Source organism: Fusarium verticillioides, chromosome 2, assembly GCF_000149555.1.
Source record: "Fusarium verticillioides 7600 chromosome 2, whole genome shotgun sequence".
NCBI lineage: Eukaryota > Fungi > Ascomycota > Sordariomycetes > Hypocreales > Nectriaceae > Fusarium > Fusarium verticillioides.
In genome coordinates, this window is record NC_031676.1 from 2,583,020 (window position 1) to 2,608,388 (window position 25,369).

General features: G+C 50.0%; 9 protein-coding genes across 9 annotated transcripts; 4 read left to right on the plus strand and 5 right to left on the minus strand.

Moving 5' to 3' along the window:
• The first annotated feature begins 331 nt into the window (after nucleotides 1-331).
• On the plus strand, nucleotides 332-3,764 carry FVEG_15415 (hypothetical protein). The gene is made up of 4 exons (XM_018904541.1): nucleotides 332-1,524; nucleotides 1,589-1,625; nucleotides 1,677-2,159; nucleotides 2,214-3,764. The coding sequence occupies exons 1-4, from the start codon at nucleotides 1,079-1,081 to the stop codon at nucleotides 3,603-3,605; spliced, it is 2,358 nt and encodes a 785-aa protein (XP_018748463.1). The 5' UTR covers nucleotides 332-1,078; the 3' UTR covers nucleotides 3,606-3,764.
• On the minus strand, nucleotides 3,687-6,877 carry FVEG_15414 (hypothetical protein). The gene is made up of 4 exons (XM_018904540.1): nucleotides 5,532-6,877; nucleotides 5,291-5,481; nucleotides 5,021-5,234; nucleotides 3,687-4,965 (listed from the first exon to the last, which is right to left on the minus strand). The coding sequence occupies exons 1-4, from the start codon at nucleotides 5,642-5,644 to the stop codon at nucleotides 4,518-4,520; spliced, it is 966 nt and encodes a 321-aa protein (XP_018748462.1). The 5' UTR covers nucleotides 5,645-6,877; the 3' UTR covers nucleotides 3,687-4,517.
• Nucleotides 6,878-8,075: 1,198 nt separating this feature from the next.
• On the plus strand, nucleotides 8,076-11,519 carry FVEG_04147 (cell division control protein 45). The gene is made up of 3 exons (XM_018891870.1): nucleotides 8,076-9,293; nucleotides 9,346-10,415; nucleotides 10,465-11,519. The coding sequence occupies exons 1-3, from the start codon at nucleotides 8,526-8,528 to the stop codon at nucleotides 11,186-11,188; spliced, it is 2,562 nt and encodes an 853-aa protein (XP_018748461.1). The 5' UTR covers nucleotides 8,076-8,525; the 3' UTR covers nucleotides 11,189-11,519.
• A 1,729-nt stretch (nucleotides 11,520-13,248) lies between these two features.
• On the plus strand, nucleotides 13,249-14,253 carry FVEG_04146 (calcium-binding protein NCS-1; the record flags this gene model as incomplete). The annotated part of the gene is made up of 4 exons (XM_018891869.1): nucleotides 13,249-13,259; nucleotides 13,495-13,580; nucleotides 13,682-13,977; nucleotides 14,074-14,253. The coding sequence occupies 4 exons, from the start codon at nucleotides 13,249-13,251 to the stop codon at nucleotides 14,251-14,253; spliced, it is 573 nt and encodes a 190-aa protein (XP_018748460.1).
• An 815-nt stretch (nucleotides 14,254-15,068) lies between these two features.
• On the plus strand, nucleotides 15,069-16,109 carry FVEG_04145 (hypothetical protein; the record flags this gene model as incomplete). Its single annotated transcript, XM_018891868.1, has 3 exons — nucleotides 15,069-15,129; nucleotides 15,184-15,345; nucleotides 15,403-16,109. 3 exons carry the CDS (start codon nucleotides 15,069-15,071, stop codon nucleotides 16,107-16,109), a joined length of 930 nt encoding a protein of 309 aa, XP_018748459.1.
• On the minus strand, nucleotides 16,093-19,266 carry FVEG_04144 (3-isopropylmalate dehydratase). The gene is made up of 4 exons (XM_018891867.1): nucleotides 18,889-19,266; nucleotides 18,797-18,828; nucleotides 18,657-18,731; nucleotides 16,093-18,581 (listed from the first exon to the last, which is right to left on the minus strand). Exons 1-4 carry the CDS (start codon nucleotides 18,986-18,988, stop codon nucleotides 16,455-16,457), a joined length of 2,334 nt encoding a protein of 777 aa, XP_018748458.1. The 5' UTR covers nucleotides 18,989-19,266; the 3' UTR covers nucleotides 16,093-16,454.
• A 666-nt stretch (nucleotides 19,267-19,932) lies between these two features.
• FVEG_04143 (hypothetical protein) lies at nucleotides 19,933-20,559 on the minus strand (the record flags this gene model as incomplete). The annotated part of the gene is made up of 1 exon (XM_018891866.1): nucleotides 19,933-20,559. One exon carries the CDS (start codon nucleotides 20,557-20,559, stop codon nucleotides 19,933-19,935), a length of 627 nt encoding a protein of 208 aa, XP_018748457.1.
• Nucleotides 20,560-21,267: 708 nt separating this feature from the next.
• Nucleotides 21,268-23,144, minus strand: FVEG_15413 (hypothetical protein; the record flags this gene model as incomplete). Its single annotated transcript, XM_018904539.1, has 2 exons — nucleotides 21,268-21,986; nucleotides 22,061-23,144. The coding sequence occupies 2 exons, from the start codon at nucleotides 23,142-23,144 to the stop codon at nucleotides 21,268-21,270; spliced, it is 1,803 nt and encodes a 600-aa protein (XP_018748456.1).
• A 579-nt stretch (nucleotides 23,145-23,723) lies between these two features.
• On the minus strand, nucleotides 23,724-25,140 carry FVEG_15412 (hypothetical protein; the record flags this gene model as incomplete). Its single annotated transcript, XM_018904538.1, has 2 exons — nucleotides 23,724-24,830; nucleotides 24,895-25,140. 2 exons carry the CDS (start codon nucleotides 25,138-25,140, stop codon nucleotides 23,724-23,726), a joined length of 1,353 nt encoding a protein of 450 aa, XP_018748455.1.
• Nucleotides 25,141-25,369: the final 229 nt, after the last annotated feature.

Consider the following 25,369-nt stretch of genomic DNA (forward strand, 5'->3'; position numbering starts at 1 on the left):
GGACATTTTGCTAGTTATATATCTACACTACAAGTGTTCACCGGACGGACTGAAAACCGAGCCATGCAACAAGTTGAAGCTAGCGGCAGGGCCTAGAAGAGACTTGCACACAGAAAATGCGCGTGCTCGGCCAATACTCATCCTAATAGAGACAATTACGAAAATTGACCCGAGAGAAGTGGTTTGACGTAGAATAAGGGTCCCGAAGGTGAAGGGGATCAGTTATAGGTCGGATCCGGAGACCACAAAGCTATACTTGATTGGGAAACCAAAGTCGCGAAGGTGCCAAGAGTGCCCCCCTCCCTCGGGACCGACGGACATAAACTCATCATGAGCAACACTCAAACTTGACAACTCTCGGCCATTCTCTTGTCTACTACCCGAGGAGAGTCTCCCAATGGTACCTCGTCTCTTCTCCATTTCGCCCTTGGACTACACGTCTTGACCCGCCCCTGGTTGTCGCAAACATCGAGGGGACCAATCAGTTCAATCCTACTTACGATATCAAAATAAAAGAGCACGGCCGCCAAGCAAAATTCAAGCTCCCGCTCCCGTAGTCTCGGGCCCGAAGATCGCAAACACGCCATAATTATCCATCCAACACATCGCAACGTCCGTTTCCTCTTCTGCAGATCTGTCCTGTCACTGGCCACAAGCAGATGGATGGATGCCTTTGCAGGTCCCTGACTCTGATCCCTACTTATCCACAAGCTACTTTACTGTAGATAGGCAAGTATCCTACTGTAGGGCTGAGAATTCCGACAGTCCAGTCAGTCAGTACCTACAGCTGAAAGAGACTTGCAGCTCTGGGAACCCATGAGAGTCTCTCAAATTTGAACAAATACGCCTCTTTCTGGGGCCTACCCCCGCTCTTCACTCGCCGCCACGTCAACACCCAACAACGCGTGGCTGTTGCTGCGTCTTCTTGTCTCAGCACACACTCGCCCGGGCCCGAAACCCTCCTTTGCCGTCGCCTAATACCCTTGCCCGGTCCCGTGCAGGTCCGGGATAGGATACCCACTCCGTCGGAGTGAGATCATCCGGCGATTCGGCCCTCTGACACGGTTACTGACTGGCCATGCCCTACCCAAATGGCATCCCCGGTGTCCCCGGATCGGCCCCGCAGCAGCAACAGCAGTCTCAGGCACAGCAACCTCAGGATCCTTCCGCCATCAAATTAACTCGAGGGACTAGCTGTGTGCTTTGTCAACAGCGTAAGGTCCGCTGTGACAAGAACAAGCCATGTGCCAACTGTGTAAAGGCCAAGGTTGAATGTCGTGTTATTCCACCCCAACCTCCTCGACGCCGGAAGAAGCGTCTCCAGGAGAAGGATCTGATAGATCGGCTAAAAAAGTACGAAACCCTTCTAGCGGAGCACGGTGTCAAAGTTGAGGCCATCGGGCATGAATTAAGACCAGATGGCCCCCCAGGTGAAGATGTCGAAGAACTTGAGAACGATTTTGAAGGCCTGAAGACAACCCCTGAAGCTAGTTCATCCCCTGCACCATCTAATTCAGAACAACGGTATGCATCCTACAGACAGAGCATGTCAACGCCCCTCGAAGTACTTGTGCTCACATGTTTATAGGACTGGCGGCGGTGCTTGGTTTTCTTATCATAAGGAGGTAGGTTGAGTTCTCCTCTCGCTAACTGCAATCGTCTAATATTCAGCTTAGTTTCGAGCCAGTGAACACATGCTGCAAGATTCCTCTGATGATGAACCTGAAGTAGGCTCAAGTATCCACCGTGCCTTTGATCGAATGTTTGACACTGATGGGTTTCCTTTCATCATTGGAGCTGCCCCAGTCCCTATTGCGAATCTTCATCCTTCCACAATACACATCTTCCAGCTCTGGCAAATATATATCGACAACATTAATCCCCTGCTCAAAATAACACATGTTCCTACGGTTCAAGCACAGATCATAGAGGCGAGCTCGGATCTCGAAAACGCACCAAAGAACATCGAGGCTCTCATGTTCTCCATGTACCTCATGGCGATCACATCGCTTGAGGATGCAGACGTTTACAAACGGTTCAACGAGACCAAAAAGGAGCTCCTTGCAAGATACCATACAGGTACGCAGCATGCGCTGACGAAAGCCGGATTTATGAGAGTCAATGATCCTGTTCTCTTGCAGGCGTATATTCTTTACCTCGTAAGTTTGGCCTGGGAATTCTTCTGCGAATGCTGTCGCTGAACTTTTACTTAGTTTGCTGTTCGATGGTTCGTTGACCCTCGCCAAGTATTCTGCCTCATTGGTCTAGCTGTCCGCATTGCCCAGCGGATGGGATTTCACCGAGATCCAGCACAGTTTGGGCTGCCGCCATTTGAGGTTGAGCAGCGTCGCCGACTGTGGTGGACCCTTGTGGGATATGATCGACGGCTTGGAGAGATGGCAGGATCAACAGTAACTGCTCTCTCGACTGGTGGTGACTGCAAGATCCCCATGAATGTCAACGACTCGGATTTACATGTTGACGGTAAGGAGTTACCCACACCACACTCTGGACCAACCGAGATGCTCTTTTCTCTTACGAGAGTCGAGCTTGCTATGGCGGTTTCAAGCGATAGTAATCGCGACAGCTACAAAATGAACAACACAGACAAAAGTCCTGCTGGGACACCCGCTTCCAAGAACCAAGCTACCATCCGTCTTGCTGGTCAAGACGGCCCTGCCTATACGCTCGATGGTTTCTGTGCACACATAGAAGGCACTTACCTGAGCCAATGCGACCCTAAGATCCCCCTACACTTCTTTACCCTTACCATGACCCGTCAAGCTATGTGCAAGATGCGAATCATTAGCTTCCTTGTTCGAATGCATAGCAATGACGACAATCTACCCCTTAAAGACGTTGAACGCGACAGCCTCTTCTTGCAAGCCACGCAAATGATCGAATACGACAACGTCGTCCAGTCATCCGAGTCCCTCCGGCCCTTCAAATGGTACTCTATGCACCACTTCCCCTTTCCCGCTTACATGTTTCTTGTCCAGGAATTACGCCACCGCGTCTCTGGCCCAATGGTAGAGCGAGCATGGGATGCCATCGAAAAGAATCATGACCTCCGTGGACTTCTCAATAACTACCACAATCCTATGCATATGGCTTTTGGTGGCCATTTTATCAAAGCCTGGGATGCACATGAAGCTGCCTTGGTAGCTGCTGGCAGACAAGTCCACAGGCCAGCTTTCCTAGGACCTTTGCGTGAGCGTGTAGCAGCTCGCCGGCGAGCAAAACAGGCCAATCGACCTTTTCCGAATCCTCCCCAGCCTCCAGCCGGCGTCCCGCATTCTCAGATCACGACGCCCTCTTCCAGTGGGTTTGCCCCATCTGTTGGCCACATGACGCCTGGAACTGTACACCACGGCCAACGTGCAAACTCGGGCTCCGTTGCCTCCAGCGACGAGCCTGGCGAGATGGACTGGACTTATATGATGTCTGGTTACAATGACACTTCAAGTTTTACCCCCATGGGCGGATTTGGCAGCTTCAGTGGTGGCTTTGGCGGGGGTATGCCTGGTATGCCACCTGGGATGGGAGGTATGGGGCGCCCTCCGACTGGTAATTCTCCAGGTGGTCGTATGTATGGTGGGAATTAAGGCACCACGAGTAGTGATGTGATATAATATACGAGCGCCATCGTTCTTCTGTTTGTTTGCTTTGCCTCTTTCAAGTGGAGTGCTTTATCTTGGATGTTGTTCACATGATAGTATTTGAACATGATACAGTATACCGGTATCTAACATTCTATTCCCCCTATGTCTTTTTTCCTTGGCAACTGCGTCACATGCAGCTCGAAATCCTAGCTCGAACTAGAGTACACGAATGGCCACAGAGGCACTATAATCACAAGAACAGCTTGGCCATGCTGGCATTTGTATCAGACTCAAGACGCGCTCACATCAACTTATCCCCGACCCTCGAAGAATGCAGTGTTCTGTTCATAATTTCTACTGGGCACGGCTGAGGACCACAGATCAGAAGCACACCCGAACTATTCAAAAGGTGGCCTTTACTCATAGAAGCCCGCCAATTTTTGCTTACTAGTATGGATAATATGTCAAGTTCAGCCTTAAGTAACACCGTAGAACAGTAGAGGCGTTGCCTGTCCCCTCTTCACTCAAAGTCAAGCCGATAGCTGCGCTAGACTGTGTATGGAACAGAGCTGAGAATGGTGTAGCGTTTCAATTCGCCATGCAGGCGTTTCCCAATTAGACAACCAGCATAAGCCATGGTAGAACAGTTAGCTTATATGGCGGGGCATTGCTTACTTCGTGTTGCATTTCTACAACTCTCGAGCAGCATGCGAGGTGACCCTACATCCATACCATCCCAGTCACCAAGGCCAGATAGGTAGGTTAGCAGCCAGAGTACTGAGGTGTCACACGTTCCAGGTGGGGATAAAAGCAGTATGCAAGCTGGCAGGTTTGAGTCAGTCTCGGTCGGATGTCCGTTCGCATGAGAGAAATTTTGCAGGATGGCCATTTTGCTAAAGATTCTTCAGTGCCTCATTAAAGTGGCCTCTGCGCCCAGCAATCAATCCAGTCGAGTTGCGCGTGAATGCGAGTGTTGTTGAAGGTTTCGAATACGCTGTGCCCAAGTTCATATGCCTCTTCTTCTGTGACTCCCATTATGTCCGGGCGGCCAAGCATTGCCGTGACCCATTCCTCGAGGATGTTTTGGGTGAAGATTCCCATTTCTCTCATTTTTGCTTCCTGGTGCCACCGGCCAACAGGTGTGTAAGAATGGCGTTCGTTGACATTGATGAATCCAACGTCACGCAGCGCTTCAACGATCTGGAATGGAAAGCGCAAGTTCCAACCATATATCGTGGTAAAGTGGCCCTCGACAAGGCGGTAGAACTGGTTCATAGGATGATCATCTCCGGAAGTACCGTCAACAGAGAAGACAAAGGGAACGATTTCGTGGATTTCAATCCAAGCACCAGGCTTCAGCTTTCTAGCAGCATTGAATGAGCTGGGGATACAGACAAGTTGAATTTGACACAACTTACTCAAAAGCTCGTTCCAATAGCTGTCTCGGTTTTCGCAGAGTCTGTAACAAGGCTCTGACATGAATTAAATCTGCATCTTCATATATTCTTGTCCATGGACGATTTTCATCCTCGAGATCTTCTACTCGAAACTCAACGTTGGGCGGCGTCCAATGCGGTTGGATGGGTGAAAGATCACATCCTATTACCCGTGCGCTGGGAAAGCTTTCTGCGACTAAAGTAGGCTCATTGTCAGGCTCAGAGTATCGCAACTGAGACGGAAAAACTGACCGTCTTGTGCCCACATGCCAACACCTGTACCAAGGTCAACAATCTTTTGCGGGTTGTTCCCGATGGGAGCCAGAAATAGCTTTCCGTCGAGGAGATAATCCAGGTACAGCTTATGCTTCAAGCCCTCACGGACCTGCTCAGCATCGTCGTTTGGTAGGCCATAACGACCACATAGAAATCCTTGATATCGCCTAACAGATTAGCATTCATGGACGGGGTGTAATAAGGATCAGCAACACACCTTCCATGTTCGTACGAGTAAAGTTCCCTGGTATTAACTGAAGTAAATTCGGAGGTTGCTATTGAATCCCCGTAGTCTGACGTTGGGTCCTCTTCCGGGTCTCTATGGTCCATCGCTATAGAACCTCTACTTCAAGTCCCCCTTGAAGGATCGTACTCGAGAAGGGAGGAGTTAAATGGGAAAGAAATGGTATTTGATGTGAATACATGAGCACTTGGCAGAAAAGCAGCAGGTAGGTACTGTGGCAGCAAGCTAAAAGAAGGGCAGACTGATAGGACAGGCCTCGGTGGGTCAAGCATACATACATATGCCGGTGACAGATACCCAGACCCTGTCCCGATGGTAGGGCACGTATGTCGCAGGGGAAGCCTGTTCAAAAGCAGGGGATGCTAACACTGGAAAATGATATGTGACAGGGACAGTCGAGAGAAATAAGCACGCCCATACCGGGTATCGTCCAAACCAGCCTGTATGATAGGGGCTTCGAATGAACGAAAAAGTTTGCACAAAGAGTGTCAAGAAGTGACAAGACCCAGCAGGGCTGGACTGTGTGGAGGGGAGCTAACCCGAGGGAATGGTCCCAGGTAGCCAATACGATTGACAGAGCGTCCAAGGAAGATTTCCCAGAACGAACGGAAGGGGGGGGGGGTCGGCGGCGCAGGGAGACCCAGAATCCCAGACGACCGGTAAGTTGGGTTGGTAGCAGACAAGACAGACGGTCGGTGCGGGATACCTAGGCTCCTGGGTTAAGCGGTATGGCCCCGAGCCGTCGGGACAAACCGAAACTCTTTTGAGAAGAGTTCACACTGATCGGCGGCCGTTATGCGACCCAGTTGTGACGTGGTCGAACGAGCAAGCGAGCGAGCAAGCAAGCAAGCGGACAACTCCAGTGTACTAACAAGGCAGCTAATAAAGCTGTAGACAACGGTTACAAAATGGCAACTGTTCTCGATTGTGATAGAGGAACGCCGACAAGAGACAGTGCTGTGACTAAGGATAGAGGATTTCGTGTGAAGGATTTGGAGAATTCAGGTCGTGACAATCGCGTCTCGTCTCGTCTCGTCTCGTCCGTCAAATTCGGTTGCCCTATATTCCAATTTGACGGATATATGAGTTATACCTTGTTGGCTAGGTGGCTTCGAAGCTGAAGGTTGGGTGGGAATGTCGCCAGTCTAATACAACGATAGATCATGCCACACTCTCGACCATTCCGTTCCTGGGAGCCATTAATTGACGCAGTTGATGAAGTAGAAAAGCGAGGCACATAAGAGGCGAGACCTTTCCGTCACCGATTCTGACTCGAGGAGGGTGGTGCTATGCTCTCCCAAAGGAGAGGAAGATAGGTATCGTGCCTAAGGTAGCAGAGTAACGGTAACAATAATGTACGTACGCATCCTGCATAACCACCTAATAAACCACTAAACTACCTACCTAAGTTAGGTGCAATCACTGTAATGCCATCCTATCCAATCCCACAGTGGGCCAGTCTCCATTTGTCTTCTCCCCACTGTCACTTCGGAGCGGAGGATGTTGGGTCGTCCACTCCTCTCCGTCACGGCAAGGGAATGCTCCGTGAATGCATTGCATGTTTGTGTACCTTAGTAATACAAAACTGCCGTACTTGACCAAATCATTCCACTGTTTCTGTTAAGTAACGCGGAAAAGCCATGTCCACTTCCGCTAGAATCATGGTCAAGGATTAGGCGCAAGGCATTAAAATGCTTCAGTACAAATGCTGCATGCCTTGTATGTACTGAATAGAGAGCCAAGATATCCGTGCATTCAAAATCTCTGTCGAGATAATAACAATTATAGCATTGGATGTCCTCACAGGCTAAGGTCCAGAAGGCAGTGCGCGAACTGCATGGATGTCATAGAGCCACGGTTCTGAATTATAAGGTACCTATCTAGTAGGTAGGAAAGAGTTGAGTGCTGTGCCGTACTTTATGAAGGAACATGGAAACCCCCAGTATGAGCTTCGGATAAGCCTCGGATAAGCCATCAAGATTTCCGAACTTTTCCGAACTGACTATGGCCGACGGTTTTTCTGTTTCGCACAAGCTTAAATAAATTGAGAGATCTCAAAAAATTGTATGAAGAATCGAAGATAAGTAACTGGAGAGATTGTAAAGGGATATTAATAGGTAGCTGTGTACCTACCTACCCAGGTAAGGTTCCTAAGTAGTGACGACTATGGTGACCTTATACATTACCAGTGCCTTCAACAGCCTCTCTTACAACAGGATAACATAAAACAAGCGCGGCAGAATACTTGAGCTTTTCATGCATATTTGTATTCACGACCAAGCAAACGTTGGTGATGCAGGTACCTAAGTAACTGACTGAATAGTGCGAGTTCAGCTCAAAGAAAAAGTCAAATTCTTTTCCTTGTCGATACCTTAAACCATGCTTTGGTTATCAAATTCTATAAGTACCTACCTATGCAAATCTTAGGTTGAGGAGGCATGAGAGGATCGATCTTGTCTTCTATAAATGGAAGGAGGGGCAGTCCGTGCAAGCCACTTTCCATTCCGCTACGCTTGGCCAATTTACACGGTCGGGGCAGGGAAAGCGCGTCATTCAGCCGCCCAAGCCAAGCCAAGTCGCGTCGCCAAAAACACGTCGGGCATGGAAATTGATTTTCAACGTCTGAGCAACCAAGAGCCACTATACAGTAGCACAACCGAACTCCCATATTGATCAGCAAGCATAACGAACGATAACGCCATCTATACTTTCACGCTCCGAGCATCTTCATTTCTCATTCCAATAATTGATCACCTACTTATTTTTATTTTAAAAAAGCGAAAACTCTCATTGCATCATTGTCTGTTTCCCTTCTCGACTGTTCCTCGTCTACTTTACGCGATCGTCGCGTCCCGATTCCCCCCTTGACGATACAAGGCCACTTGCCGCTATACAACTCTCACTCACCCTCATGAAACTTGTGGCATATAGACTTGGCGATCGAACCGCTTCCTTACCATCGTCGACATGTATCTCCCGCGGCAATTGATCTCTAAACTCTACGTCCACCTTCAACAAACAAGACACCCGCTCTCCCCACCAGTACTTATTCTTGTCGCTCTCGAACCCGATGCTCTTTGTGCTTGCAGGATCCTAACCCGGCTACTGAAGCATGACTATATCCCCCACAAAATACAGCCTGTTGCTGGTTATACAGATCTTGAAAAGGCTGGCCGAGAATTGGTCGTGCCCATGATGGAGTCTCAGGGAGGTAGCGGTGGTGTCGTCGTATGCCTTGGTGTTGGGGGTATGGTTGATCTGGGGCCACTTCTTGGCCTTGAGCCTGAAGGTGACGACCAGCCATACAGTGGTGTTGAGGTTTGGGTTATGGACGCTCATCGACCGTGGAACCTTGGAAACGTTTTTGGCGGGTTTCCCCTCGACCCCGAAACGGAGGTCTCCTCGTCTTATCAGTCGAGGTGCCCTACCGGTGTCAATGGTGGTATGATTGAATCGGCATTTAAGCCTGGTAAGGGTGGAATTATTGTCTTTGATGACGGTGATATTGTCGACGATATGCAAACTGAGCGCAATGCGTATCTTGAATTGATGGAGATGCCCGATATTGACGACGATGGTGAGGACTTGGGTGACACTGATGATGAGGACGACGACGAGAATCCACACAATGCCATCCAAGAGAGTGTTCGTGCAGGCCAGAAGCGAAAAAGCTGGTCAGATGCAGAGGACGAAAGCGACGATGATAGGCCCCACCAACGGCGAAGGAGTAACTCAGTATGTCGACTTGAACTCATTACAGACTGGACTTACTGACATTTCTATGCAGTCTAGCTCTATCGCTGAATCACCTCGGCGCCCACAGCAAAGAGGGCTTATATCAATGCGACAGCCCGATCTTGGTCTGTCAAGCGATGCTATAGAGCCCCCTTCTGGAGCACAGTTACCTGCCGGGCCGTCACTCCGCGCACAAAGGAGACAACTCCTACGGTTACGACAAAAGCACGAGGCCATTCTCCACCAATATTACAAAATTGGATCTTCTTTCTCAGAACCGTTATCATCAATGATGTATTCGCTTGCTTCTGATCTTGGTAGAGCAGACAATGACCTTCTATGGCTATCTATAGTTGGGGTAACATCTATGGAGCTCTATGGCCGTTCATCAGCAGGTATTGCTGCGCCTGTCCGACAGAGCGACAAGAGCCGCCCAACAGGCTGGTTGGGCGCTCGAGGTGCTAGAATACGCCAAGAGTTCCGCGACGAAGTCAGGCGGTTGAACCCCCCGGAACTTGCGAATGGGCGTGTTGCTGCAGAAAATACCGGCGTGATTCCTACTACCGCGAGGAACCCTGAAGACACCGGAATTCGGCTGTCCCCTGAGCCCAGGTTTTTGTTGATCAGGCACTGGAGCCTCTACGACAGTATGCTGCACTCACCATATCTCTTTTCTCGCCTCAAGACTTGGAGTGAAGCAGGAATCAAGCGACTTCACAAGTTACTTGCAAAGATGGGGGTCAGCCTGGCACAGTGCAAGCAGAGCTATACTCACATGGACATGATGTTGAAACGTGAGTTAAGGGCAAAGCTGTTGAAATACGGCTCGCTTTACAACCTTGACGAGATGGTACCATCCGTCGATACGGATGGTAAAGACCGTGCTGGTGCGAAGGACGGGTGGGGGTTTGTCCGAAGTTGGGGATGGCGAGCAACGCTGAGTGCCCAGGATGTGGGAGTTGTTATCGGTGCGCTACTAGAAGTTGGAAAACATGTTCAGAATCCAGACCCCGCCGTAGCAGCAAGTCAGGCTGGTCGAGACGCAGAAGAGGAGGCCGAGTTTGCAGCTCAGGGCGAAGAATGGATTGAGCGGTTCTGGGAGGCATATGACGCGCTTGAAAAGTAAGTTCAATCGTTGAAGACCTATTCTCCTCGCTGACTTGAGCAATAGTATCGACGCGCTGAAGGCCGGTCTTCCTACTGCTCAGTTCCTTCACCGCGCCATCTACCGGACAGGAACATCTCTTATCAACAAAAAGCAAATCAAGCATCTTCGTGCATTTCGCATGTGCGTGGTCAAGGAGGGCCCTGACGTTTCATTATTCACCCACCCCGCAGCGCTGACCAAATTATCACTCTGGATAGGCGAAGCCCTTGCCGAACAAGAGAGGGAAACACATGGCAAGCTATCAAATGGTGGTCGCGGTACGCCCCTTGTCGTCGCAAGTCTGAACGAGAAAAGAGGTGTATATGTCGTCGTAGGCACTGGCGGCGGTGGCGGTCCAGATACCACGCTGCTTGATAGAGAAGCCGCCAAGAAACGGAAAGCGGAGAGAGAAGAAAAGCTCAAGAAGAAAGAAGAGTCACGCCTAGCGAAGCAGAAAATACGAGAGGATAAGCGTGCAGCCCGACGAGACGCAGGTGATGATGACGACGAACTGGAAACTGAATCAGAGGACTCAGATAGCTCCGACTCTGACGCGTCAGATGACGAGGATGTCGAGCATGAGAAAGGCTACGGCCTCAACAAGTTTGGCATCGCGTTTCAAGAGGTGGTGGCAGAAACTAACACGCGGGTCCGAATCGACAGTTTTGAGCATTGCGTAGTAGAGGTTAAGAAGGAGGATCTTGGTGGTTTTCTCGAGAGCTTGAGCATGAAGGTTGTTGTTGGCTGAAGAGCAGAATAGCACGGCCGAGTTTGGTGGTTGCTAAGGACCTATCTAATGATTGTATACGCGGGAGTCGTCCTGGTAGATGCAAGCGGGCGAGATGATTAAAGTAGTTTTTAAATTGGATATCTTCCAAACTGGCAGAGGGATAGGAGTCAGGCGGCATCATGAATTTGGGACAGGAAACATGCATGGGTGGAACTATGGTTACGATACCTCTCCACAAGACTTCTCTTGGGAGTAAATTGAGCACTTAGCAGTGGAAATACGTTATGTTTTCACTCGACAATTGGATCTTGTGACAGACATGATCCAATGATATTAATTGATATGTGAGGCCTCTTGAGGCATTACTTGCAGGGGCTGTATGTCATTCTAAGCTTTTCCTTGGAAGTTGGCTACCTTAGGTAGGCAAGGTGAAGGAGTGTTTATTTAGTCGAGGTGGGCGCAGCAAAAGCTTATTGACGATAGAGTGGTTTGGTGCCGACTTGGCGCAGATTCTTGCCCCTGTGAGTTATGACACATGAGCGCTAATAATTGTGTATTATGGAATTACAACTGTTTGCTCATATGTAATCAGTCCGTTTTGCATGTATGTGCTATAATCAGGGAATGCTTGGGCATCAATTAGTCCGTAACTAAAGATAGTTCATCTTTTTCAAGTGTCACGAGCGCTATGAGAACCTCAAGTATACCACTAGTCCAGTTGTTCTAGAACCAAGGCGTAGAGGCACGTCAGTCTCTGGGTGACTCGATCGATGGCTTGTGTCCTCGGACTCTATCGGGGTCAAACATCGAACTCGATCACGGCAAAAGAATATACCAGTATGCGGATCAGAATGATAACCCAGAACAGGCTAGGTATGATAGCACAGCCACAATCCTGTGCTGGGTTATTGGTTGCATACGTGGATAACCTGGTCGCCACGCTTCGAGAAATCGAAAAAGACACAGCCTCTTTTGATATTCCTGGTAGGTCGTTGCTACAGGTAACAGCAGGCAGCTGGTCTTGTAGACAAGCCCAGGTCCCTCGAGGACCGGTATCAGCGTCAGTATTGTGATACTGTGGTCGCTCAGCCTATTGCATGAGTACCTAGTCAAAGCAGAGTGTTCTGGAGATCTTGGACCCTCGTATTCACGGACTGTTTCGGATTCGTCATTAACTACCTACCGTAGAAGCGAAAGAAAAACCAGGATATCCAATGGGTCGACTGCATTCAGAGCGCGCTTTCGCTTACCAATTGGGTGGATGGCATCACGGACCCGACCACTTGGAGTACAGCGGGGTTCTGGGCTGGGCGCCATGCCCGCTATCCAGAAACCCCGCCCCCACTAACTCGTCCCCTAACTACGGAGGCCACCAGTGCCCAGCACTGCACTGAGACCCCTATGATGCCCTGGAGGGTGCTGGCCGGCGATTTTATTCCAGCGGAGTTGTTGCCATGTTGGAGTGCCTTTAACCCTTCGGCCGTCGGACTGCACTGTCTGTCTCCCTCCTCATCCTCACCATATATTCCTTCCTTCCTTCTTCGCCCTGCCTTGCTTGCTTGGCCTTACACCTTGCATCAGTATCTAGCGGCCTCCACTTCTTACCTACGACGCAGGTTAGTAGTTATTCCATCTCCATCTCTATCTCTATCTCTATCTCTCTTCTCTTATTGCTCTGCTCGAACCGACTTTTACCTGAGCCTCTACGTCTCTTGTGTCCCCTCACGACTGCGACTCGTTTCTCCTCGCCTATTACTGTCGCACGACCCTGAGAGCTTAATAGCCTTCCCCTCACTAAGCGCCTCGCTTCTCTCCAACCCCATCGTAACCTACTTCCACCCGCAATCCTCCCGCTATCGACCTCGACACTATATCATCATCTACTACGTTTCTTACCGGCGAACGATTCTCAGAAGTAACCGACCTTATCCTCGTCCCCACTGCGTCGCCTTACTTCGAGAGCTCTTCACTTCTTCGAGTCAAAAGATAGCCCCAGACGTCCAAGTCTTTGATCGACCGTTGCGCAATTCGCGCTCTCTATAACCCCCCACTGATAACGTCGTAAAGTCCGAGGCGTCATGGGTAAATCGTAAGTTTATCTCCAGCATATTCCTCCTGTTTTTGGGCAGTCGCTTTATCGTATCATTCGTCCTGTCGCCTCCATATCTCGGTGTCTTTTTCTGTCACTTGGCGCCAGGAATCACACCTCGCGAGTCGCAAGCGCATTTGTCAACCTCGGATCCCCGCGGAAGCTAGGGACCGACGTCATTATACTTAAGGATCGACCACATCACAACGATGCTAACCTCGCTGTGCCTATGCAGACAGTCAAAGCTTTCCCAAGATCAGCTTGTCGAGCTGCAGAAGTCGACTCATTTCGATAAGAAGGAGCTTCAGCAATGGTACAAGGGTAAGTCTCTGGCACTGATACTGACGCGGACTCTCACTCGATCTGTATCAGGAGTCTGCACCGCTTCACGAGATTACAGTTGTGTCTAATATCAGAGTTAGGTTTCCTCAAGGACTGCCCCTCGGGTACACTCACCAAGGAGGAGTTCCAGAAAATCTACAGACAATTCTTCCCCTTCGGAGATCCGAGCTCGTTCGCCGATTATGTATTCAACGTCTTCGATAGCGACAAGTCCGGCACTATTGATTTTAAAGAATTTATCTGCGCGCTAAGTGTTACTAGCCGAGGCAAGATGGAAGACAAGCTGGATTGGGCCTTCCAGCTGTACGATATTGATGGCGATGGCAAGATCAGCTATGATGAGATGCTCAAGATTGTCGAAGCTATCTACAAGATGGTGAGTACCGACTTCGCACCCATCTTTGTAGTGTCATGTTTCCATAGGACCCTGGGGATGCGAGCGGAAGGACGAACCCGTACTAAATATCAATAGGTCGGTTCTATGGTTAAATTACCTGAAGACGAAGATACCCCCGAAAAACGAGTGAGGAAGATCTTCCGCATGATGGACAAGGACGAAAATGGAAGTCTAGATATGGAGGAGTTCAAGGAGGGTAGCAAACGGGACGAGACTATCGTCTCAGCGCTATCTCTTTACGACGGTTTGGTGTAGGGGCAACGAGACCCCGCCAACAACGACATGAACGGAAATACGAGCCAGGAACAAAGGGAAGGAAATGAAATCAAAGAAAAACGCCTACAAGTGAAAAGAAGGATCCATGGGTGCCATACTGGCCAGGAGTGTGAGGAGCTTTTACCTTTTTGCCTTCACTGTTTGTCACTGACCCAAGCGCATGGCCTCTTGCTTTACAAGGACGCGACTTGAGGAATCTCTGACTGCGGAATCAATCGCCTTGCTGTTTTTATGCCAGGCTCTGTATTTTCATTGATTGTGAATGTTTTGTTTGCGTTTAAAAGGGGTCTTTGAGATTTGACTGCTTAGACGCCATAGCGACCCCAAGCTCTTTCTCTCCGTGGTTTTATACGGTCCCATGCTATGATTATGAGTCTATTGGTTAGTTTATCACGTTTGTGCCCAGACGTTGTCTTGGATGTGTGAGGGCTCGATTCTGTTGTGAGCTTTCGGTATATTGATATATTCCGTCTCCGACGAATCGATGGCGGCTCAAAATATGTCTGTCATGACTATTTGTCTTTCTGAATGACTTCATTACTTTATATCATGCCATGGTACTCAGGGACATGTCTTGGTGATTCCTTTTCAAGTTCCTGATATATTTATTAGTACTCACCTGTAATTTGGTGTAAGGCGGGATCCACTTATACTAAACTTGTCCACACTCAAGCGTTTTCACACTATCTCGGCATCTCCATGTTAGACCAACGCTTTTCAATAAGATACTCTCTCTATTCAACGCAACGCAAAATTCTTATCACGCCTCCTTAGAACAGACAATATCTCACACAATGGATTTTGTAGAAAGTCTCTTGGCGAATCTTGAGCCAGAAGTCGAAGACGCAGAAGAAGGTCAGCTTACAAGAAGATCCTCGCGCTCATGCAGGTCTCACTAAAATTGCGTAGAAACTTTTATGCTGTATTCACAGCCTATCCCTTCCATGAATCTTGGCTTCGTCGACTCCCGTGCTACTTCCGTCGATGTTTCTGTTGCTGACCGGGACTACACTATTCATCAATCTCCTACTGTTCTGTCATCGTCACGCGCAGGTGGAACAACAGGAGCTGGTAGATTTTTCCTTCTCACACTCACTCGTCAAGAGGAAAGGCTGATTTGAAATACAGTGTTGTGGAAGATAGCCCCCAGCTTCGCCTCGTGGCTCTCTTCCTCGTCAAACCCCATTCTCGCCAGTACCATACATTCAAATGCCTCCATCCTTGAACTCGGCTGTGGCATTTCCCCCCTGAGTGCCCTAGCCCTTGGTCCACGCGTAGCACGCTATGTCCTCACCGACCAGTCTTACGTGCAGCGTCTCGTTCAGCGCAATCTTGACGAGAACCTATCTTCTGCGTTAAGCTCGGGGTCTTCTACACCGACGAGTGGTCGAGGCAGGAAGAAACGAATTGGACATGGGCATGGTGGTGCAGCACAACCGAACATTCGCTTCACAACACTCGATTGGGAGACAGACGAGGTAACTCCGTCTCTTACCGGTTCTGATGAAGCTCATAGCTTTGACGCCGTTGTCGCCTGTGACTGTGTTTATAACTATGCTTTGGTAGACCCCTTCGTTCAGGCGTGTGCGGACGCATGCCGTTTAAGACTCTCTGACGAGGCCTTTGCTAATGGTGAAGAAAAGCGGCCGTGTGTCTGTGTCATTGGGCAACAACTACGAAGTGACGAAGTATTCGAGTCTTGGCTAAAGGCGTTTTCAACTTCATTCCATGTCTGGAGAGTTTCTGATAGTGTACTGCCCACAGAACTGCAATCTTCGGCCGGTTTCGTGGTGCACATTGGTATCCTTCGCGATGAGACCAAAAAGAGGGACTGATATTACTTTATTGACCTCGTAGCACATTCTACCTACCTTAGGCAATAATCAGATAGCACGGGTGTACCAAGTTTTACATCGTATAAAAGAGTTTTCGTTTCAATCTGTTCCTATTAATTATGATCGTTTTGATTCATAAATCTCCTCAAGAGTTACGAGTCGACATCTACTCCAAATTTTTCAGTGCTTCTGCATTCAGTGTGAGCAAAGCCAGCAATCCTTTTTGTCCATCAACCCCAGCAAATATTTAAAACCACAAAAACCACATGCTAATCATCATATGCTAGTAACCCAGATCCCTTCGCCGTTAAATAAGTTCTTCATTCCCTCATCCCTCGGTCTGAATCACCACTCGAGGGGCTCCTTCTTCTCCTCGCCCCTATTTGTTTTGGGAACGGGTACAGCCTTAGCGGCCAGCTTGCCACCCTGCCCGGGACGCTTCAGGTAGCCTGTGCCGTCGAGCCATGGGGTGTTTTGTGTCATGCGTCGCTCGAACTCGGCAATCTTGTCCTCCTGTTGCATGGTCAGGCCAATGTCGTCGAGACCATTGACCAGGCAGTGCTTGCGGAACTCCTCAACCTCGAATGAGCAGATGGTCTCTCCGTCAGCATTTTTGATTAACTGATTGGGTAGATCGATCTCAATGTCGCGGTTGGCACGAGCCTCAGCGGCGATGGCTTCGAGGTTGTCCTTGTCCTCGATCCTAATGGGGAGCATGCCGTTCTTGAAAGTGTTGTTGAAGAAGATATCAGCGAAGGAGGGGGCGATGATGCACTTGATGCCAAAGTCCAGAAGGGCCCAAGGGGCGTGCTCTCGAGAACTGCCGCATCCGAAGTTGGGTCCAGTGACAACCAGAGTCTTGGCCTGTCGGAAAGGCTCTTGATTCAAGATGAAGTCGGGGTTCTCAGACCCATCCTCCTTGTATCGAAGCTCGTAAAACAGTGCGGTACCAAGACCTGTTCGCTTGATGGTCTTGAGGAACTGCTTAGGAATGATGGCGTCGGTGTCAACATTAGATCGGTCCAGAGGAGCCGCGGTACCCTTCCAGATAGTAAACTTAGGCAGACCAGAAGCGGCACCCCCAGCGCTGGCCAGAGTGTTGGTGTGAGGCTGAGAGTCCTGAGGCTGGTCTCCGATCATCTCTCGCTCCTCAGAGTCATCCCTGGTTCGCTCGTCCACGTGTGGCTCTTCCGCAGGGAGCTCACGGGGCTTAAAGGCAGATTGATGGGTGTAGTGTGACAGCTTGCGAACATCGGCAAGCTTACCAACAATAGCGGCGGCAGCTGCCATGACAGGAGACATGAGGTGAGTTCGGCTAAGAGCACCCTGTCGACCCTCGAAGTTTCGGTTGGATGTACTGGCACATCGTTCCTTGGGGGCCAGAATGTCAGGGTTCATGCCCAGACACATGCTACACCCAGCCTCTCTCCACTCAAAACCAGCATCAACAAAGATCTGGTCAAGACCCTCCTCCTCTGCCTGTGCCTTCACAAGACCGGATCCAGGGACAACCATGGCGCGCTTAATGTTATCAGCAACCTTGCGCCCCTTTACAACATTGGCAGCGGCTCTCAGATCCTCAATCCGGGCGTTGGTGCACGATCCGATAAACACCTTGTCGACAGGAATATCCTCCATTGGTGTTCCAGCCGTCAAGCCCATATACTCAAGCATGCGTCGGCCAGCAGCCTTCTTACTCTCACTGCTAAAGGTCTCAGGATCAGGGACACATCCGGTGATGGGAACGACATCCTCGGGGCTGGTTCCCCAAGTAATGGTGGGAATGATATCCTTGGCGTCAATAAAGACATCAATGTCGTATTTGGCGCCAGGATCAGACTGGAGAGACTTCCAGTAGGCAACGGCCTGGTTCCAAGTCTCTGAGCCATACTTGGGGGCCAGGGGCCGTCCCTTGAGATATTCAAAAGTGGTCTCATCGGGGGCAACCATACCAGCGCGGGCACCACCCTCGATGGACATGTTACAGATGGACATGCGAGCCTCCATGCTCAGATTACGGATAACGGACCCGCAAAACTCAATAACGGCACCAGTACCTCCGGCAGTTCCGATCCTGCCGATGGCGTGGAGAACGACATCCTTAGAACTGACGCCAGGGGCCAGCTCGCCATCAATCTGTATCCTCATGTTCTTGCTGCGCTTGGTAATGAGACATTGGGTGGCCAAGACATGCTCAACCTCGCTGGTACCGATACCAAAGGCAAGGGCACCGAAGGCGCCGTGTGTCGAGGTATGACTGTCTCCGCACACGACGGTGGTTCCGGGGAGAGTGAAGCCCTGCTCGGGGCCGATGATGTGCACAATACCTTGTCGTTTGTCGCCCAGGCCGAAATATGTGACACCAAACTTTTTGACATTCTCTTCTAGAGTGACACACTGTGTTCGCGAATCGTCCTCCTCGATGAATGAAGCAATGTCCTTCAGGGCTTTGCGGGATGTGGTGGGGACATTCTGCAGGGTCCAGGGTTAGTAACTGCTCTGTTGACCACCATTCACGGTGGCTTTCAGTTGATTGGCAATGCATACGTGATCAGTGGTTGCAAGAGTGCAATCAGGTCTCCGGACTTTGCGGCCTGCATTTTCGAGACCCTCGAAGGCTTGCTGTTGGTAATTGGTTAGCGGATGTTCGGAACATGACGTCGATGCTTTGGAGAAGTTAAACTTACTGGTGATGTCACCTCGTGGACCAAGTGCCGGTCTTTTGGCCAACTTTGTCAGTTCACTGCCCATAACCAAGATTGAACGCGCATAGACGTACCGATGTAGAGAAGAATTGTGCCATCGAGCTTTTCGTCGACGATGTGTGCCGAGAACACCTTATCGTAGAGGGTCTGGGGGTTACCCACGGGAGCAGGCATTTTGATGCTGATAATCACTCTTAGTTATTGATAACTTGAGATAGTACTGAAGAGCGATCAATGACTCTCGTGAACAGGAAATATCACGAATGCGGGGTGAGAAGGTATGTAGCTGATTATAGTGATGACCGTGAAGGTGAAGAGATGAAGCTATAACACCTGCTGTGAGCAGAGTAACAGAGGAAATGATGCAGCTAAAGGAAGAAGAAGTCAGGAATTGGACTGGAATTGCCTAGAGAGAAAAAAGGCGTCTCTTCCTGGGGTTTATCAACAAAATTTCACCTGAGCGCCCCCCTCCTGCCCAATTCCACGAGCTTCATAGAATTGGTACCAATGCGCCGATGATCGGAGGGGTCCGTTTGCGGCCGTCAGCAATTGGAGCTCACCAAGAGGCCAGAAGCCTCAGGACGGGCGCCAGCGCGGGGTAGACCCACAGCTGCCTCCTGCACTGATTGCTAAATAAACGGTTACTATTGGTTGCTCGTTGATCGCTGCTTTTTCAACCTCCGATGTCAAAAGTCCAGGACCTCCGATTGCCATTCAGTTTTGGTCCTTTTCCAAACTCCACGGGTCTACCCTGGTCTAATTACGACATCAATTGACTTGCCTCACTCAATGCCGAGACTTGGACATTCACAAATCAGCTAATAGCACCAGACTTCAGTTGGCTCTTGCACGGTGTTACATGAACATGAACCTTGTGAGTACAAAGAGCCAGCTCAATTTGAGACATCAGAGAATCAATGCAAAGTGAACCGGTAGGTAACCTTTACAATCAACCATGCGATAATCAGGGTATCTAGGTATTCTGTATCGTAAAGTCGTACTGTGTATCATCTATTTTTACCTCCCTCCGCATCCGCCATCGGCGTGCGGCTTGTCCCGGGCTATGTTCTCTCCGGCACCGGTCCTTTCCCGGGTATCCGCCCGGCCGTTGTGCCTACCTAGTCGTCCATGTAGACTCCGGTCAAGCTCCGCCGAAACATGGCCAATGCCTCGTCAATCAAGCAATCCCACTCCTCTTCCCTGCACTTCATTGTGATTGCCGTGAACTCCATACCCCAAACTAATATTACCAACAAACCGAATGCAAGGGGTAATGCAAGACAAGTGCTGGCCAGATCCGACCAGCCCTCACTTTCTCGATCAGTAGCTCTCCAGTACGGAGAGCTGTAATCAAAGACAGGCTTCACCGCCTTCCAGTACAATCTCAAAAGCTGTATGTTGTACCCCTTGATTGCACACAGAAACTCCTTGATAGCATCCCACAATCCTCCCGTCATACGCTCCCGAGATCTATTACTGGAAAGATCTGCGATGCCGTCTTCGGCGTTCCACTGCCTTGGAGGCTGGCCTGGAACGTGCATCCCCGGATCCGCTGCTCGATTGCTGACCCCTGGCATATATATTTGAGATAGAAGATCCAGATTGCTCAATTGAGGACTGGGTTTCTGAAGAATGTTCTCCATGTTGTCCCCCTTTTCGAAATTTCTGACACCCACTGTGCAGGTGGATGTTGACAAACTGCTGCATCGTTCCTGCATCGCTAGTACCTCTGATGGTTCCTCCATGGTGTCGCACCCCTGTGCCTGTGGCTGATTTCTCGACTCCTCGAGGAGACTCTCCAATATAGTATCGATAAGTTGAATCTCTTCCACCGACGCCGATTTCAGCAATGCACTCGGTCCACGATTCTCTGGGGAAGCTACCAAGCTGTTTGGCGTTGTGCCGAATCTCTTCAGGTTGTGGATTACCCGACTTAGCCTGCGTTTGCGCTGTATGCCTTCCACGGCCTCTTGATCTCTCTTCGGGGGGTATCTCGATGTTATCTGGTCGCACCCAGTAATGATGGTGATGTTCGTGGATGCAGACGGCCCCTTGACTTCGCACCTATTCCTGATGTCGTGATTCGCGCTCTGCGCCCAAACCCGCTCCGTTATTTGATCTTCGGTCACGGGTTTCGTGTGGACTTGATGTAAGGATTGAGGAAGAGTCCCTCTGATTATCTGATATTTTGTTTGTGCTGTTTCCTTGGTGGTTTTGGGTAGGTTTTGCAGACTCTCTTTGTCTGTGGCTCCCCTCAAGGAAAACGGAGGAGCGGTGAGGGGATCTAGAGTTGCTGACCGCTTTGCCTCGTCCAGGGGCAGTGGGCCGCTCGTGATCCCAGCTTTCGTCGTTCGTCTCCGGAGCAGTAGGACTGTTGGAGACGGTGTTGAGTTGTTCAATGCCTCTTGCTCCCAACTGGACCGTGTCTTGGAGCTTCCTGTTAGGTGCGGGTTCTATACACGTCCTGTGAGGGCTTGCTGATGGTAGTGTTGGCACTGGCTTTCTAGGGAACTTGACGCGGTCTGTTCCGATATTGTCGGGAGGGTAATGGATTTCTCGTGGATGGATGTCAAATCTTGCACGTAGCTTTCTGGAATGCTGTTGTCGTGTTGGCTTCGTATCTCGATCTTGCTCTTCGCTAGTAAGTGGGTGGTGCTGGATGCTGTGAGGTTTGGTTTCGTCAAGAGATCTGACGGAGAGCCCTTCCTGATTGACACTCGAGGTATCTGGGTCCCCCCCGGTTCTATTGCGCCTTTTAGGCCCTTCCCTAAAAAAGAATTGGAATGCTGGTTTCGATCGCTGTGGTGCGCCAGTGATCCGCCCGCCTCGTGGAACTTCTCGTTTCGTTGCAGATATTGCCACTCGTTGGCAGGCGTTTGTATCTGTGTATCATCGTGCGCGGATACAAGAAAAGACTTCGGGATCTGATCTCTGTCTAACCTGGGCTCGCTTGGGTTATGGAATTTTATGTCATTCTCAAAAAGCTCCAAGGCTGAAGGAGATGGGTTTGCGAGGCTGCGCCTATGGGGGGTTTTGATCACCGTGTCAGAGGAGTTGGAGTTTTCCTTGGGTTGTACAGCAGGCGGGACTTGTTCATCGGATGATTCCTTTGAGTTGTAGTCGATCAGCCTTCCCCCCTTTGCCATATCTAAGTCTCGGCGTGACGGGCGCCCTACATCGAAAGACGAATTTAGTTGAATGTGTCAAGGCGAAAGGGGCATAGGTAAGGTAGACTAGAATACTGACTTGAGAATACTGAAGTGCTTCTGTGTGATTGGGCAATCGGGCTCAAATCAGGTTGCTGAACCGAAGACCACTGGTGTGTCCCTCTTCGCCATTTGGCAGTGGCAGAAGCTGCCAGTTGTTTCTCTGCTTTCTCTTGTCGCCGTGCCTTGGCGACTTCGTGGTCAAGGTGTACCTTGACGATTTCGATCTCGGCCTCTTTCCTTTCGGTAGCTGATAGGGCGCTCTTGGCCTGTGCCTCCAGGTTCAGTAGCTTTTGTTCCGTTTTCGAGCTCAGCGTACTCTCTCCACTGTCCGATGTAAGATCAAGAATACCCGTCTGCGGATTGATACCTTGAACACCCAGGTAGTCTCCGCTCTCTCTCAAACTTTCCCGGTCCTCCCGTGCTTTTCTCCTTGCCTTTCGATTGGCTTCTAGAACTTCCAATATGCTAGGCGTTCCTGGAATAGCTGCCTCAAAGGACTGAGCTTTGGAAGAGCGCCTTCCAGGTTGCTTTTCTTTACCCTTCCCAGTTTCTAAACTGCCACTCCGTTTCTTCTGACCGCGCTTCTTGCCTATTCTCAGAGAATCGAATTCATTCCATCTGCGATGGGTCGGCAGTGAAGGCTCATTACCTTTGTCTTTAGATGCGGGTGTTGGTTCAGGCACTGCTTCACTTAGGTTTTTTGGTGTGTTCCAGTCTACAAGGCGATCTGAGCCCCCGGTTCTGCTGCGTTGACCCCCTCGACGATTTGAGGCAGAGTGATGCAGTGCCGATGCTCGATTGTTGACTTCGTGTTGTAGTTGAGATGAGGAATTGCCACCAGCCGCTCCAATTTCCCAACCCCTGTTGTTCCTCAATGTTCCCCCTCTCTCTGCACGATGACTTGGAAGTTTGTTCCTGAACCAGTTTCCCACATCCCCTAATGTGGCACTCCGAGTAGGTTTCTGTCTCTCCCCAGCTAGTTTACTCAAATCTCCAATTGTTAGTCTTCTCTCGGAATCGTCGATGAGTTGAGGAAGATTCTGTGGACGTGAAGGCAGGGCAGGGTGGTCAGACAATGCTGCCCTGCGGCGTAATGATGACCAATGTGGTTTCTTAGACATATCTAGGTGCAAGCAGCCGCGTTACTGATGAGTAACCTTGCTCTTGTTGGTTGTTCAGCCGTTGATTAACGATAGTATGGTGGAGACGTTACTAGTGACTGTAATGTTGTCTAACCTCTGAGATGAGAGGCACTAGGTACTAGGTATAGATAGCAGTTATGAATACGAGGATCAGGAGTGATTGTCGAAGAAAAAGTCCGTCACATCAGGTGAGCCATGGGCATGAATCCCGAGAGCCCATCAACTTCGCCTTCCTCGTGTATGCCACAACGATATCTCAGGGGAAACCACAACGAATGCATGAAATGCTCCGACCTGCCGTCGTTTCCGATAGTCCTTGATGCTTAGCACGTAACAACGAATCATGACACTATCAGAGCGTAAGGTAGATCATCAAATACAAGCTGACGATGGAGACAGGTCAAGGGGGTTCAGGGTATTCCATCGTATTCCATGGTACTAAGTCAGAAGCCAGACCTTAACGCCAATCTTTGCTATTGAGGTCGCATTCAGTTTCGATGCGAATAAATGTACTAATATATAAAATAATAACTGGAAAGCTACCATCGTGGATGACGATTATCCGAGGGCGCTTGTCCGACCCAACCCAGCAAAGGGGTTGCCGCCTCCATTAGGTCTTGAACCTGTCAGACGTCGACTCTCGAGCTTTTTCGATGGCGTTGTTGCCCCCCAGTTTCGTTGCTCGTAGGCTGCCATTTCTCGAGAATTCCGCGGAGATGCTGCTTCCTGGGAATTGAGCTCATTAAGACTGGTGGCCTTCTTGAGGGGTGACTTGTTATGGGTGTGGATGCCCATGTTTCCGCCAAAGTTCATTCCCTGAACTCCTGAAGATGTCCCAGTTGATGCATAGCCTGCAGGCAAACTATGGCGAGGTACGGTGCCTCTCTGGCTGGCAGCGGGTCTAAAAGCTTCCGAGCGTCGAGTTGCTGTGGGAGGCGTGAACATGTGAGGTTTCATTGTGTTGTTGGAGGTTGGAGTGAGGGATCGTTCTTCAGGGGTATGACCCGTTCCGGTATATGGGTTAGAGTGGACCTGGAAACCATGACGGATCTGAACTGTAGGGGTCCCAGTCTGCACAAATTCTTGATAGTCGTCGGGCTGGTCCGTTGAGAACTGTGTGCCGATATCGCGGACCGTAGGGTGAAGACGGGGGTGGACAAACTTGGTATCATACTCTTTCATCACTTGCTCCTGAATCACGGTCTTATCCTTTGCTTGTTGCGCAAATCGAGAACAGAAGAAGAGAAGCTGAGCAGAAATGAGGGCCTGCAGAATGAGTGTATTCAGAACCGTCACACTTGGTCGGGGATCGAGAGGAGCTAAAGGAAGGAAGATCATGTACACCAAAACATGGCCAGGGCCAAAGAGACAAGACAGTCGCAAGGACACTGGCAGAGGATCCCATACTGACAATTCCCAAACATCTGATGTCTTGTCAGGGTGGGCTCGCGACTCGGCAGATTCTGGTGTTATCAGATTCGCGAGATAGCCCAGGGGCGTCGAAGGCGATGCGCTCGATTGGTTCACCTTCACACGTCGCGCAGACGGCGTCGAAAGCGGCCTGTCGACCTTGGCCAGAAAGAGTCGGTACTTGCGCGTTCGGGTAATCGTGTAGAAGGCATTGGTGAAAGAGAAAGCTATGAGGGCCCATACCATCGGATAGACCTTTAGAATATGTGTGGTTAGCCTCAACATGATATACAAGCAGTCCGAGAAGACGAGAATTTACCAAGAATGATAGCCACCCTGAACTGCTTTCATCACTGAAAATATCGTCACTTGGGGTAGAGGATCCTGAATTCGCTCGCGCAAGTAAAAATACGAAGTTCATGGCAAGGCCCATTTGTGTCCCAACCGAATCTGAATCCCAATCCCTTGTTTCCAGTTCTTCGGAGAGCCAGAGCAAAAAGTCCATGGGATTGATTGCAGCCATGACACGCTCTCTGAGCGGCTGCTGGCGAACTAGGCGTGGCATGTTGAGCACACTGCAGGGTACTGGCTCCTTTGAAGTTTTGTATTCGCGATCGCAATACCAGGGAGGAGAGTCGTGAGTCGGCACTGAAGTAAAAAGAAAGAAGAGGCGGCTACTTGGCCGGATATTGTTTACTTTGAACTCACTGTTGCTAAGGACCAGGTCAATTCTTTGTTCACTACCCAGTACGTACCTGCCTGAAGCTGACCAGTAGAAACATTAGTAGTGGAGG